The sequence below is a fragment of the Leuciscus leuciscus genome (assembly GCF_965113295.1).
Source record: "Leuciscus leuciscus genome assembly, chromosome: 5".
In the NCBI taxonomy this organism is placed as follows: domain Eukaryota; kingdom Metazoa; phylum Chordata; class Actinopteri; order Cypriniformes; family Leuciscidae; genus Leuciscus; species Leuciscus leuciscus.
The window spans coordinates 25,633,543-25,648,418 of NC_138729.1; the positions used below are offsets into that span (position 1 = coordinate 25,633,543).

At 37.1% G+C, this 14,876-nt stretch overlaps 1 protein-coding gene across 2 annotated transcripts in view; it reads right to left on the reverse strand.

The window, feature by feature from the left end:
* Nucleotides 1-875: 875 nt before the first annotated feature.
* The window catches only part of arid3c (AT rich interactive domain 3C (BRIGHT-like)), an 88,710-nt gene continuing 74,709 nt past the window's right edge, over nt 876-14,876 (reverse strand). For both annotated transcript variants that reach the window (XM_082168763.1, XM_082168764.1), the window contains 3 exons: nt 7,960-8,247; nt 5,506-5,595; nt 876-4,271 (listed from right to left, as the gene is read on the reverse strand). In XM_082168763.1, the coding sequence (XP_082024889.1) occupies nt 4,099-4,271; nt 5,506-5,595; nt 7,960-8,247 (551 nt within the window). In that variant the 3' untranslated portion in view covers nt 876-4,098. The remainder of the gene's footprint in view (nt 4,272-5,505; nt 5,596-7,959; nt 8,248-14,876) is intronic.

Consider the following 14,876-nt stretch of genomic DNA (forward strand, 5'->3'; position numbering starts at 1 on the left):
GCTATATACATCTTGTCGATTAATGAACACTTGTTGCTCATTTTGCCTTTTGAGTGGACAACTTTTTAACACAATCATTTGTCAGTAAACATGGGCTGATCAACAATTAAGTAAGCTTTCATTAGTATTCCAATCTTAAACTCTGGAATAAAGTGTGGATTTTGTCAAGTTCTTGTTAAAATCATTTGACATTAGCTTTAGATAAAAGCATCTGCCAACATATGCAGTAGGCTACTGTTCAAAAGTTTGGGGTCAGTAAGATTCTTTTAAAAGAAATGAATATTTTTATTCAGCGAGGACAAATTAAATTGATGAAAAGACATTCAGTAAAAACATTCATAATGTTACAAAAATATTTCAAACTGCCGTTGTTTTGAACTTTGTATTCATAAAAGATTCAACAAGAAAAACGAATTAAGCAGCACAGCTGTTTTCAACATTGATAATAATAAATGTTTTTTGAGCAGCAAATCAGCAAATTAGAATTATTTCTAAAGGATCATGTGACACTGAAGACAGGAGTAATGATGCTGAAAATTGAGCTTTGCATCATAGGAATAAATACATTTTAAAATATATTCAAAGACAACAGTTATTTTTAATTGTAATAATATTTCACAATATTACTGATTTTACTGTATTTTTTATCAAATAAATGCAGCCTTCGAACATAGACTTTAAAAAACAATCTTTTCTGACCCAAAACTTTTGAACGGCAGTGTAAATAGGCATCCGACGGTTCCTCCTTAGTTTTTATGTTCAGCTTTCTTTCCCTCTAAAAAATATAAGACCAATATTAAATATTAAACAAATATTAGACTTTTTTCCAATAAGACTAATAATTACAGCAATTATAAGAAAAACTCAACTGGACATTAAAGTGGAAAGCAGTACTTTATTTCTAATTATGCTACAAGTCAATGGCAAAACAAACAAACAAAAAAAAAAAAAAATCTTTCACCAGTTTTTTTTCTTCTTTTTTAACCCCTGAGCACCACAATCCAGCTTTCCCATAATGCACTGGATTTATCCAAAGTGAATAAAAGGAAAATAAGCTTCATACACAGCATATAATAGGATCTAAAATCTACCAGCATAGCATCGTTGACATAGCTAAACAAGGTAAACAACATGTTATTCTTTAAGCACATGAGTGAATATTTTTTTCTTAACCTTTATTAAAATGATAGTCTTTTTATGAACAAATGTTCGTCATCAGTAAGCCTGTGAGCGTGGTTTCGTAAAAGCTTTGGTTATGGAATCACTCTGATTCATGTTTTTGCTTCACAGTCAGCAAGCACTCCAGAGTTCGTCCAGGATTTGCTCTAGAAATAAGAGCAGTCTCTTCATACGCTGATCAAGAGGTAAATTACATCGAACAACAGGAATCAGACAATTGTGCATTGATTGTGCCCTCTGTAATTCCACATAAATATAGACTATATATTTCCATTAATCCTTGCACCTATACAACAACAAAATGATGGTCAGGTTTTCATTAATCGTTAGTTGTGCTAAAAGTCTGGAAACTGCTATTACATTCTTAGATTGCCATTTGTGCACTGAGACTAATTGAATATACAGCTTGGCTTTTTTTTTCTTTTTTTAAAGTGGATAAAATCAAGTTTTGCTGCAGCAGGATCAAATGAAACCATTTCTCTGCTGTTTGAGATTAAAAGTTAGGAATGACAGTATTGGTTGGAAATTGTCAACCCAACAACATTGTCACATCTTTGGTATTTGTAAAAATAAGTCATGTTCTGAGCATGTCTCCACATTCAAATAAAGAGAGTGTGAAAGAAAATAATGGATTTTTTTTTTTTTTTTTTTGATTTAGATTAGGTTATATACTTTTTGAAAGCCACATTATGTTGTGAACAGAAATGATGACTCAAACACTGGCATCAATGGAACTGCTGCAAACCGTGAGCTAAAACACTTAATTAAATGCTAAAGGTTGCAGCTTAACTTAAGATATTTTTATAAGATGTTTTCAGATCTAATTCAAACATCTATTCATACTATAAAGAAGAACCTCGATCAGATCAATATCGAATCGATTTGAGCAGTTGTATACATAAAATAGAATCCTTCTGGTATTTTTATTTCCCTCCGTGCATAAAAAAATGCCACTGACATAAACAAACAAGCAAAGCAAATGACGCTGTGTTGAGCCCAGTGTGGTCCAGCCTCTGGTTTTGCAGCACAATCCACGCAGGCAAAAGCGAATTTGGACCAGAAAGGCTATGATTAAAAACTGGCTGCTGTGAATATGTTGTTGGCACAGTCTATAACAAATGAGGTAGATGTGTGTTCATTATATATTTCCCTTCTTTGGTAAAACAATACAAAATAGAAAGAAAAAAAAATCCAGTGATTTGTTGAAGAAAAAAACAAAACAAAAAACATCAATTTTCAAGTGGCTTCACAATAAAAATAATAGAAATGAAATAAATGAGGTATATCTTGTTTTCATAATCTATTATCTGTGTACAGGTTTGCAGGATTTGTGAGGTATTAGGCTGTAATATGACTTGTTTTCTTTAAATAAATGTGATGTTGCTAAAAGCACTGAAACAGCCCAAGATTAAACATGAAATGAAGATAATAAAAGTAATAATAAATACAACATGAAACTGTCTACTGAATTCTAAATAAAATGACACAATAAAATCCTCCCATTTCCTTATCAACAGAAAAGAGAAGAAAAAAAAAGAGAAAAAAAGTAAAAAAAAAAAAAAAAAAAAAGGAGAACGGAATAAAGGACGAGAGGTGAACTCTCAAATGCAAGTGCATTGTTGAAAACTTGATGAAAACTGGATTCTATTCACAACAAAGATCCCACCTCATGATCTGATGCCTAAGATGAGCCATATTCAGCCTGTTCACGGCACATAATCTTCTTCTCAAGAGCCTCTCTTTTCTGGTATAAGTACTCGAACATTTTTTTATGATCAACGTTCAGCTCACAGTCACACGTCACAATATCGTTTGACCCCCGACTTCTGAAACCTGTATTAACCGGTGTGACCCGTTTTTCCGTCTACTAAACCATTTAATGAACACTTAAAACACTTTGCTATAAAACCCAAGCTGAGGTGGTGGAAAATCATTAAACATTGTCGACAAGTGTTCCCCAAATAACTCACTAATCAATAGAATATATTTCGCCACGGCCACAGGCCAAAACCAGTCATGAGAGAATAAAGTAGACTTAATCCTGTCTGCTTTCTTCAATATCAAGCTATACATGGCTGATCTTCCACATACGGCATGCATTCATGATTCTCTCAGTCTTTTAAAGATTGTGTAGATGGATAAAATGATGTTTTTTCTTTCCTAACATAAATTTAAGCAGTGATACAGTAAATAACTTTTCTCCCTGACAATTTGTATTCAAGTTAAATGGGATGTGCTTTGCTTAAAAACAAGATATTAATATTTCAGCTTGATTTAATTCATTATGGTGACCTTCCATTGTTTTTGTTTTTTTCTGATAGTTTGCAATGGCATTTGATATGTGTGATGGTTGTGATAAAACGGCATTAATCTAGTAGGTTGCTCTTATTCTCTTTGGTAATAGCTGATAATAGCTCTTGCTGTTTAATTCAAGAATGCAACGAGTAAAGATGAAGAGGAAGGACTCCTGTGCCAAAAATTAAGGATCTGTGTAGGAAAGTGAAGAATCTTGCTTTGATGCAACATTCAAGCAGGCCAGCGCTCAGTCTGAGGAACATCCCATCCCCTCGAGCGTCACACCGCTCCTTGTGTTCATGGCATTGTCACGCAATACGTTTTAGTCACTCCACAATGAATAACACGTCCTCAGAAGAACAAAATTACAAGCTGCAACTTGCTGCATATGTAAATGTAACACATTTCAAATGTGCGGCTATCAGCTGTAGGTGCTCAGCCTTTAATTTTAATGGAAGTTTTTTCGGTGATGGACACTCCTTGTCCTGATTGCAGGGGGAGGGTTAGAAAAACAGTAAAAAGTGTACATTGAAGGAGACAGAAAAAACTGGTCCAACAGTATGACCTAAAGACCCTGCCTTATCTGACGTCGGGGGAGAGTTGAGTGAGAGAGGTGTTGTGGGCTCAAGGGGAGGTGGCTGGTCCGTGTGAGGAGGCGGTGGAGGAGGAAGAGGAGGACGGCTGCATCTGGGTGCTGAGCCCTGGGCTGCTGCTCTTTCCCTGAGAGCTGTGTTGGTGATGGACTCGCTGGCTGCCTGGCATGAAACCAATGGCTGGCTTACGGGCAAACAAGACCCCTGGAGTCAGCAGACAAATATTTAGTTCAAGTTAGATTCAAGGAATATAAACACCAGAACCACCCTTACATAACACAACATCAGCAGTTCACTTACTGGACCAATTTGTTGTTGTTTTTAAAATGCATTAAAAATATATATATTATTATGTGATAAATATTATAAATTATTTGTATTACTAATATTTTCATGCAGTAATAGAAACTATATGTATAAGTCAAAAAACGTTCATCTAAAACATATTATTTGTATCATTCTTACAAAAAAATTACAACACCCCCTTGCTCAATCTGTTTCTATATTTTTGTTGGAATTTTTTTAATTAGCACAATACTATATGTATATTGAAGTATCTAATTTTTTGTTTAAATCCATATGAAAAAAATTTGCAGATGCTCACTAAAGAAAAGCTAAGATTTTGAAAAGAGATGAGGACAATTAATTAAACATTTTATTTAAATAAATGACATGGTATGCTACATGAGTTTATGCTATGTGGATCAAATGAATCACTTAATTGCATATATAACAATATCATATATTCTATCAATGTTCTGAGAATGTGTGCCCAAACCAAGATAATTTCAGATATTATTATGGCAGGCAAGTAAATTATGGAATAGACATTATAAAAAGCGGCTTTAATATTTAATTTTTGTGCCTCTGAACATAAACTTGTTACTGTCTTGAGTTTGTCAGTCTGTCCGAAGTAGACAGGCCTATGTAAACGTCACATCTTTGTTCAGTGTTATGCACCACGACAGCAGGATTTAAAAAATATATAATATAATTTTTACATGTTAATTGGTTAAATTTTTAGCCATAGAAAAATATTTTATCTGTATTTTCAAGGGCTGTACATCATTACAGGGAACAAACCTTCAGTGAAAAAAAGGATGCCACTTCAACTTGATCTCCTGAACTGTTCCCAGCAAGCTTATGAGCCATCTTCTGGTAATTACTGTCTCTCGCACATCAGGCACAAGCACTGTATCTAGCTAAGGCGGAGGGCCTTTCTCTCGGGCACGAAAGACAATAAGCTCCATCGACCTCCTGGCGCCCAGGCCCAATTTTAAGATATTTAACTTTTTTAACTCTATTGGACTTGCCACTTCATTACGATGGATTTTATAGCAAAGACATCAAATTGTGTGGAGGACTAAGCGAGGGGGTGCTGCTATAACTTATTGAATTTCCTGCCTGCAATTACATCAGCAAACGGCGCTCTATTTACCTGTGTAGACAACCCCATTTATTTCTATTGACATGTTGATGCTGCTAATGCCGTTGGTAGACAGGTTCAATGCAGTCTCTTGTCTATCATCTGTCAAGAGAGGAGCCAGAGAGCGAGGAAGAGAAAAACTCAATATGAGCATTTATAAAAGGAACACAAGAAGCAAGAGAAGCGTGCCACCAACTATCGGTGATAACTCATGAGTGACAGGATAAGGAGGGGTTTATTAAAAGAGTTTAAGGGGGGGGGAGGGAGGTGATAACTGTCAAAAAGATGGGGCTTTCACTTCTCTAGATAGGGAACTGCACAGAATGTCTGTGCCATAAACATTTCTTCACTGCGATCAAACATTACACACAAAGTATTCAAGAGAAATATATTAGAAGGATGATTCTCCCTAAAATGAACATTCTCTCAATATGTACTCACCCTCGTTCCAAACCCATAAGACTTTTGTTCACCATCAAAACACAAATGAAGACATTTAATGCAATCTGAGTTTTCTGTCCCTCCATCGAAAGTGTATTCACCTAAAACTCCACTTCAAAACATTCATAAAGAGATCCATTTGAATCAAGTGGCTTCTTCCAAGTCTTCTGAAGAGAGATGATCATTTTATACGATGAATAGATTTAATTTATTATTTTATTCACATATAAAGATTGATCAGCAAACATTAACAGAAGCTCAACCTTACTTGTTTGACCACAAGAACGAACCTCCTTGGTTCTTGCAGAAGCTCAAACGTGCTGCGTAACACGAGAATGAACCTCATTGGTTCTTGCACATCAAGCAAGGATCATTGAGCTTCCATTAACCAAATTTTAATGCTCTATGTAGGTTCGCTGATGTTCATATGTGAATGCAAGCCTAAATTTGATCTGGTGATAATTTGTGACCCTGGACCACAAAACTAGTCACATGGGTAAATTTTTTGAAATTGAGATTTATACACCATCTGAAAGCTGAATAAATAAACTTTCCGAGATACAGCTATTTGAAAATCTGGAATCTGAGGGTGCAAAAAAATCAAAACATTGAGAAAATCGCCTTTAAAGTTGTCCATTTATGTTCACGATTGTGCTGCATTCACTCACAAAAATAAAAGTTTTATATAATTACGGTAGGAAACTTACAAAATATCTTCATGGAACATGATCTTTAATAAATATCCTAATGATTTTTTAAATAAAATAAAAATCTATAATTTTGACCCATGTAATGTATTGTTGGCTATTGCCAGAAATATACCCGTGCGACTTATGACTGGTTTTGTGATCCAGGGTCACATTTCTCTTCATAATTCTTGGATTAAACCGACACATTCATATGGATTTATTTTACAATCTCTTTACAAACGTTTTGAAGCATCAGAGTTTTAAGTGAATAGACTACCAATAGAGAGACAGAAAAATATCTTCATCTGTGTACTGAAGATGAACAACAGTCTTATGGGTTTGAAACAACATGAGGTTGAGTAAATGAAAGAATTTTCATTTTTGTATGAACTATTCCCTTTAAGTAGCAGACCATTAGGTAAATTTTTTTAGTCAAAAAAGGGATAAAACACATGGGGATTCCTATTTCCAAAAAGTTAGCATCCAGGACTTTCAGTTTTTACTCTGTCATTACTTTGAATACTTGTGTGCAGGTTACACAAAATAACCTTTAATATAATCTTTAAATTGCAGAGTATTTCTGTGTGAAAGTCCTGCTCAGCATTACAGAACTATGCTACATTGTCCCGCCATATAACGAGGCTCTTGGTTTTGTGGGTGGTATAAGAGTAACAGTCACGTAGAAGACAACAAAACATTACTCATGACCAGCCTGCAATCATGACACACTGTCATTAAGTGATGAAGGTGCACTGAAATCATTAACATCAGACAAACGGCCCGACAGAAATCACTTTTCTTCATCAGTAAAGTTTCACCATTTATTCACAACTAATTAAATAGATGTTTGTTTTTTGAGAATGTCTTAAACTCTTATCAATCCTCTCTCATTGGTGACCCTTATCTTAGTGTCATAAATAAATAAAATAAAAATGATTCATCAGTAAAGTGTTATTCATTAATTACCTCAGTTTGGTGAGGGAAAATTGGAAGGTTAATGTTTTGTCATGCTATGTGCGGCAGTCAAACCCGAGGGCTTTTCAAGCTGCTGTTGGTTATTTGTGATCCTTACTCAGCCTAGAGTAAATAAACTCTTCTGCCCTAATCTACATTATTTGACCCATAATGCCCTCTCTCGTCTCACTATTGACTCAGTCCATAGGATTTTATGGGTCACTCTAGGGAAACACTTCACTTTACTGCCATTTATATTATATTTACACACAAGTTTGCATCTTACTTTTTTTGACACTAAATTCAAATAAAGAGATTTTTTTATAAAAACATATACAGGACAAAAATATGTGAGAACCATCTTTGGATTCCTTGCCCCCACCTCTGTTGTTCAGTTTGATGTTCATGGGTAGCTGGGTTGCCATGGCGAACAGATTCTGCTGCAATGCATGCTGCATTATCCTCTGCTGCTCCTCTGCCATGAGCATCACTTTCTTCTCCGGTGGCTCTCCAGACTCCAGCTTCTCCCGTAGCTGCTCCAACGCGGCCGCCTGTACAGCTGCTGCAGCGGCAGCCTGAGCCGCTGCAGCCTGGGCCGCACTGTGGTGGCTGGCCAAAGACACAGGGATGCCCACCCTGTTAGTCAGGCAGCTGGACAGCATTGAGTCCTCTGTGGGGCAAGATAGCATCATGAAGTCTTTGTATATGTGACTATAAGACAGTACTTCTCAAATATTTTCAGGTGGCAATACACTTTATAATTATTTGATCCCCTGCTGATTGTGTAAGTTCGCCCAGTTACAATGAAATTAAAGGTCTATAATTTTTATGGTAGGTTTATTTTGATGAATAGAGACAGAATATCAACCAATAAATCCAGAAAAACACATTATATAAGGTTGCAAACTGATTTGCATTTGATCGAGTGAAGTAAGTATTTGATCCCCTACCAACCAACAAGAATTGTGCCTCCCACAGATTGGTTATGTGCCCATGTGAAACACAGATTAGTCCTGTCACTTTAAGAAAGTACTCCTAATGTCAGCTCGTTATGTGTATAAAAGACACCTGTCCACAGAATCTGTATCTTCCATTCCAACCTCTCCACCACCATGGGCAAGACCAAAGAGCTGTCAAAGGACATCAGGGACAAGATTGTAGACCTGCACAAGGCTGGAATGGGCTACAAGACCATCAGCAAGAAGCTTGGTGAGAAGGAGACTTTAGTTGGTGTGATTATTCAGAAATGGAAGAAATACCAAATGAAAAAGCAATCACCCTCGGTCTGGAGCTCCATGCAAGATCTCGCCTCATGAGGTAAGGATGATCATGAGAAAGGTGAGGGATCAGCCCAGAACTACACAGGAGGAGCTTCTTAATGATCTCAAGGCAGTTGGGACCACAGTCACCAAGCAAACCATTGGCAACACACTACGCCACACTGGATTGAAATCCTGCAGCACCCACAAGGTCCTCCTGCTCAAGAAGGCACATGTAGAAGCCCGTCTGAAGTTTGCCAATAAACATCAAATGATTCAGAGAAGGCTTGGGAGGAAGTTCTGTGGCCAGATGAGACCAAAATTGAGCTCTTTGGCATCAACTCAACTCGCCATGTTTGGAGGAAGAGAAATGCTGACTATGACCCAAAGAACACCATCTCTACAGTCAAGCACGGAGGTGGAAACATCGTGCTTCTGGGGCTGTTTCTCTGCTAAGGGTGCAGGACGACTTAACTGTATTGAGGGGCTGATGGACGGGGCCAATTTACCATCAAATGTTGGACGAGAACCTCCTTCCTCCAGCCAGAACACTGAAGATGGGTCGTGGATGGGTCTTCCAGCATGACAATGACCCAAAACATACCGCCAAGGCAACAAAGGAGTGGCTCAAGAAGCACATTAAGGTCTTGGAGTGGCCTAGCCAGTTTCTAGGGCTGTCAACTTTAGTCGTTTAGTCGACTAATCGGTCAATGCCGTCTTGGTCGACTGACATTCTCATTGGTCGACCAGTTGCATTTTTTTATTTTTTTTCACCAATAAATAAATTTTCATTGATTTACTCCTTGATATTTATTCCTTTATAAGCAGTTATATATTACTGTATTCTAAATATAATTAGCCTATGTTTTATCCCCAACTTTAAATGCAACTTTAAATTTTTTAACAGCCACAGTTTAGCGCACCACGTAGAACACTCGTGAACCGCACCTGTGGCTGGCTGCACTGCTGCTTCGCGCTCAGTAAGGAATATAGGTAGTTTTGCTGTATTCATTCAGTTAGAACGCTACTTGTTTTGGCTTAAGTCGACAAAATGTCCAAGAAATCTAAATCTTTTGTCTGACTGCATTTTACAACAAAAGACGACAAGACTGTGGAGTGCAAGCTATGAGGATAGCTAAATAAGGAGGAGAGATATCCACGACTTGCTCGGGCAGCCAAACGCGTGCTCTGCATCCCTGCAACCTCCACTCCTGCAGAGCGCATATTTTCCAAAGCAGGATTTATTGTTAACAAGTCGAGGAGCTGTCTTTTACCCAATAATGTGGACATGTTAGTGTTTTTGGCCCACAACATAAAAAAGGTGGACTAGGCCTGCAGATCTACCGCGCCGCGCTCTACGCCTCATTCGCACCGCAGGAATTTTTTACGCGCGTCTTTGCATTGACTTTGAAATCACTCGCGCCTGACGCGCTATTCGCCTTATAAGTAGCCTTAACGGCTTTATTATTCTGACTCAATAGATCGTGTTTTCTTATGTTTTTGTTTTTATTTGTACACTTGACGCGTTTGAAAATAGCCTAAATAATGTAACAAAACGAAAATAAACCTATAGGCCTTCCTACTATACAGCCTATTATTATTAGGATTGTTTTTAAGGCTATTTGGGTTTTTTGTGTGTTTGTTTAAAAACGCCTAGATAGGCTGGACAAAAGTTAACCCATAGCTTTTGAAAGTAAAGAAGAATATACAGCCTGTATAAACGAGAGCTTTTGTAAGGATTTTTCATTATTTGGCAGTTTTAGCAGTTATATTTTTTGTAGCGTGGTGTGGTCAGGTGCGCGATTGTGACTGTCACTATAGACCTAGGACATGCAGAGCTCCTCACTTTACAGTTAAAAAAAATCACTTAATTTTCAAAGAATTGTATTATTATTATTATAGTTTTATGTATTATTGATGTTTTTTAGTTGTTTTATAAATGCTCTATGACAATTGTTTAAAATAAATGTTCAATCAAAATGCAAAACATCGTGTTTTTTTTTTTTTTTTTTTGACTAATCGTTGCGCAGGACAGGACTTTGGTCGACTAAGCATTTCTTTGGTTGACTACACCCCTACCAGTTTCCAGACCGTAATCCTATAGGAAATCTGTGGAGGGAGCTGAAACATGAGATTTTGAGAGTTTCTGTAAAGAGGAGTGGACAAAAATCCCTCCTGAGATGTGTGCAAACCTGGTGACCAACTACAAGAAACGTCTTACCTCTGTGCTTGCCAACAAAGGTTTCTCCACCAAGTACTAAGGCATGTTTTGCTTGGGGATCAAATACTTATTTTATTTCACTGACTGAAATGCAAATAAATTTATAACCTTTATATAATGTGATTTTTTCTGGATTTTTTCTGGTTGATATTCTATCTCTAGCCGTTAAAATAAGCCTACAATAAAAAAAATAGACCCTTAATTTTTTTTTGTAAGTGGGCAAACTTACAAAATCAGCAGGGGATCAAATAATTATTTCCCCCACTGTAAATCTTGGGGAAAGTAGCAACTCCTTGAAACATTTACCATTATTTCACAGGTAGATGTTAGCCCGATAAGGCATTACTGCATACAGTACTTCTACCTGTGCCTATAGGTCAGTATTTAAGTAGTGTACAATTTACCCTTAGTTTACCATATATCTTTAAATAGCCTAACTTTTGCGATGGATAATTTTGCCAGGCTGCTGTTTCACATTTAGTTCATTTTCTGCTACTTTGAGCTATGTAAATATGAGCTGACTTTTCACTATCAAAGAAGGTAGACCAAACACTCACATAAAAATTATAACAGTTGAGAAAACAATGCAAAAGCAATGCAACACTGTCTTTAAAGGGTTGGTTCACCCAAAAATGAAAATTCTGTCAGTAATTACTCACCCTCATATTGGCTCAGGCTCACTATTGGCCAGCATCACATACATGACCAGCGTCGGCCAATAGTGAGCCTACGTTCTGACGTACAACCCAGAAGCTGTTACACTACGTGAACTCACTCAGATGCCCAAGAAAATGAATAGTTGAATAAAGTCGTTATTTTTGTTGTTTTTTGCGCACAAATGTATTCTCGCTGCTTGATAAACTTATGGTTGAGCCACTGTAGTCACTTGGACAATTTTAACAATGTATTTACTAACTTTTCTGGGATGGCAGATATTGATTACCTAGCAGCCTATGAAGGAGTGAGCCAGCACTCAGAATTCATCAAACATATCTTAATTTGTGTTCTGAAGATGAACGAAAGTCTTACGGGGTTGGAACAACATCAGGGTGAGTAATTACTGACAGAATTTTCATTTTTGGGTGAACTAATCCTTTAAATCATGGTAATATTGTGAAATATTATTAGAATTTAAAATGACTGTTTTCTATTAAAATGTAATTTACTCCAGTGATGGCAAAGCTGAATTTTCAATTACACCAAGTCTTCATTGTCACATGATCCTTCAGAAATCATTCTAATATGCTGATTTTCTGATTTTTATCAATGTTGAAATCAGTTGTGCTGCTTATTTATAAAAAAAAAATCAGGATTTGTTGAATAGAAAGTTTAAAAGAACAGCATTTATTTGAAACAGAAATCTTTTTTTTAAATGATAAAAAATATGTATATGTCTTTACTGTCACTTTCGATCAATATAATTTGTCCTTGCTGTAAAAAAGCATAAATCTTATTATGGGTGTATAACGTTACACAAAACTGACGGTTCATTACGGTACAGAAAAACTAAACATAAAATTTTTTTTTTTTTTTTTAACAGTGATTTACTGAACAAATTGTGTCTCTGTCTTTAAATTAATTCAGTTATAAATAAAAATTTCTTAAGGATAAAACATTTTTCTCTGCTAATGCTGTAAACTATATAGGGAGCCATTAATTGCACATTACTATAATATTAAAGGTTAACAACAGAGCCCAAACTTTTAGTATAAATTCAGTTGCAATTTATTTTTAGATACATAATCAACACTCAAATAACAACAAATTGTAAGCAAACATGCAAATTAAGGCAGTTTTTGCATTAATTTCTAAATTTAATGATGTGTTTTTACTCCAATTCGTTGTTGAAACATAATCATTTACACACTGGGGGCCCTATCTTGCACCCAGCGCAAGTGACTTTGTACACCGACGCATGTATCATTCCTATTTTGCACCCGCGCAAAGCGGACTTTTCCCTCCACAGAAGCACGTCGGTTAACTAAGAAATACACTTGCGCTCCCGGGGGCGGTTCAGCGCAAAGAGGAGGCGTGTTCCGGCGCAAACGTTCCTTCTTGCTATTTTGCAGGTTTAGAAAACAATTGCGCCACTAACCAGGAAAAAATAGTTTAAAGTCAGTGGCGCGTTGCGCATGTTATTCATAGGCTATTTTAAGGGCGCATGCTTGGCCATAATCAATGTAGCGTGTGCACAACGCGCACTTTGATTCTCTCATCTACACAGAAGCAGCAGTTTTCATTTTTGCAAATCATACATTATTACGATAGATAGATAGATAGATAGATAGATAGATAGATAGATAGATAGATAGTTAGATAGATAGATAAACAATTTATTATAAAAGCATACATCTAGCTTACACATTTACCCAAATTAACCGAAGTTAATTTGGGTGGGTTTCTCCATTTCAATGTAACTTCTCTCTTTTACGGCCGTGACGAGAGCGTTGCTCTCCTTGGCTGTGAACCGCAGCTGGCGCGCGCCTGGCAAATCCGCCGTTACAATAGCAATCCGCTATGGAAAAAGCGCATCTGCTCTTAAAGGGAATGTGAGATGACGCTCTGATTGGTTTATTTCACGTTACGCCCAAACCACACCTATGAATAATGAAGCTACTTCAGACCAACCCATTTTAGATTTGCGCCTGGCGCAAGAGTCATTTATCCCGCCGGGAAAATAGCAACAGCGCCGAGACCCGCCCACAAAGTTACTTGCGCTTTGCGCTTTGACACTTGCGTTTCAGATCGTTAAAATAGGGCCCTGGCTGTCATTTTCTTGACATTTGAAACCTAGATTAAATAATCAAGACACCACTAACAGGTTAAATAAAATATAATGATTATATAGGCTAATATAGTGCATATATTTAGCAAAAGATTTAATTTCTCTAGCTGACTAACAAGCTGTTGACACTTGCCTGAGGTAAATGTAATGCTACATTGGATATTGTTTACAAGCTGTTTTATCTTGTCAAACTGCCCCGACAGTAGACAACATGCGCTTTTCGCCGCAAATTACAGCAGCTTTCTGGCAGAGCGGGAAGGAAGGATTTGAACTGAGAGATATGAGGCGCGGCATGTTAAGAGTGTTTTGGATTGCATAAAATAATAAAAACAAAAGAACAAAATCATGGTGAATGAAGTGGTAGACAGTAGAAGAGGCGATTGGGATGATTTTTGATGAAACTTGGTAGGCGGATGGCCATTACTTTTTCTTGCATCTTAGCATATGGTGTGCGCATGTATGTGTATGTGCATTTGTATGTATGCATTTGTAAATGTGTGCGTGTATGAAAAAAAGTCTCCTAAATGAAAACTGTGCATCCCAGTGTCACAAAAAAGACACAAAAAAGACTTTTTTTCAACTTTAAAGTGTTTCTTTCGTTCGTGATTTTTCAGATTTTTCTAAATAAAAATCAGTAAATTAATTTTTGTCTATTCAAATTCTATTTACAAATTCACCAAACACAGTAATGGCCAATAACGCCTCGGTTACGACTGTAACCTCGGTTCCCTGAAGAGGGAACGAGCGTTGCGTCGAATTGACGCTATGGGGAACGCTTTGCGTGATGACGTCTTGAAGCACATGTAAAATCAGTCCAATGGTGTGGCGGAACGTCAGAGGCGGGTGACGTCACGTACCAGGAAGCTATAAAAGCCGGCCCGAAACAGAAAACGAAAGCTTCGTAGAGTCTGAAGTCGTGCTGACAGGCATGAAGGAGATATGGCAAGGTGACGCAACGCTCGTTCCCTCTTCAGGGAACCGAGGTTACAGTCGTAACCGAGGCGTTCCCTTTCAAGGGAACTCGCGTTGCGTCG